General features: G+C 55.9%; 1 protein-coding gene across 1 annotated transcript in view; it reads right to left on the reverse strand.

Moving 5' to 3' along the window:
- Window positions 1-848, reverse strand: part of LOC109924340 (quinolone resistance transporter-like) — an 85,461-nt gene that overhangs the window by 61,411 nt on the left and 23,202 nt on the right. Inside the window, exon 8 of the mRNA XM_048613424.1 lies at window positions 327-524. Coding sequence (XP_048469381.1) covers window positions 327-524 — 198 coding nt within the window. The remainder of the gene's footprint in view (window positions 1-326; window positions 525-848) is intronic.

The following is an 848-nucleotide window of genomic DNA, read 5'->3' on the forward strand; positions in this document are numbered from 1 at the left end:
GGGGGAGCAGGTTGATGGGGGTATAGGGAGGAGGAGGGTGTGGGGGAGCAGGTTGATGGGGGTATAGAGAGGAGGAGGGTGTGGGGGAGCAGGTTGATGGGGGTATGGGGAGGAGAAGGGTGTGGGGGAGCAGGTTGATGGGGGTATAGGGAGGAGGAGGGTGTGGGGGAGCAGGTTGATGGGGGTATAGGGAGGAGGAGTGTGTGGGGGAGCAGGTTGATGGGGGTATAGGGAGGAGGAGTGTGTGGGGGAGCAGGTTGATGGGGATGGTTTGGGTGCAGAATGTGGAGATTGTTTTGAGGGGATATGGGTTACCTGTGACATACCTGTGATGTACATTCCAGGGCACAGCACAAGTAAAGCAACACGGAGGCCCCAGGCTCTGGTGAGCGGAGTCACCAGCAATGGGGCATTGCCTCCAACATTGGAGATGATGAATATGTAAATGGCCACAGCAGGAGTGCGAAGTGAGGAGTTGACCAGTTCGACAATGATGGTTAACGTGACTCCAATCCCCATCTCACCTGCCAGAACAAACAGACAGGCTCACTCACACCATCACTGACAGGAAGGGAATTTGGTATTCCATCTCACTCCCTGCTCCGCACTGTTTCAGTCTCCAACCCTGGGCATGGGGGTAACCAGATAATGATGATCCAGTCAGTCAGCATGTGGGACTGCCCCCCCCCCACCCACCCCCACCCCAACCCCCTTCAGCTCATCCTGTGGCCATTCACGTGGATATGGCATCAGGAGGAGGCCATTCCTTCGCCACCACCACACAGCACATACACACACTCTCTCTCTCACACACACTCACTCTCATTCTCTCACACATACTCACTTTC

The sequence above is a fragment of the Rhincodon typus genome, chromosome 28, assembly GCF_021869965.1.
Source record: "Rhincodon typus isolate 14 chromosome 28, sRhiTyp1.1, whole genome shotgun sequence".
Lineage (NCBI taxonomy): Eukaryota > Metazoa > Chordata > Chondrichthyes > Orectolobiformes > Rhincodontidae > Rhincodon > Rhincodon typus.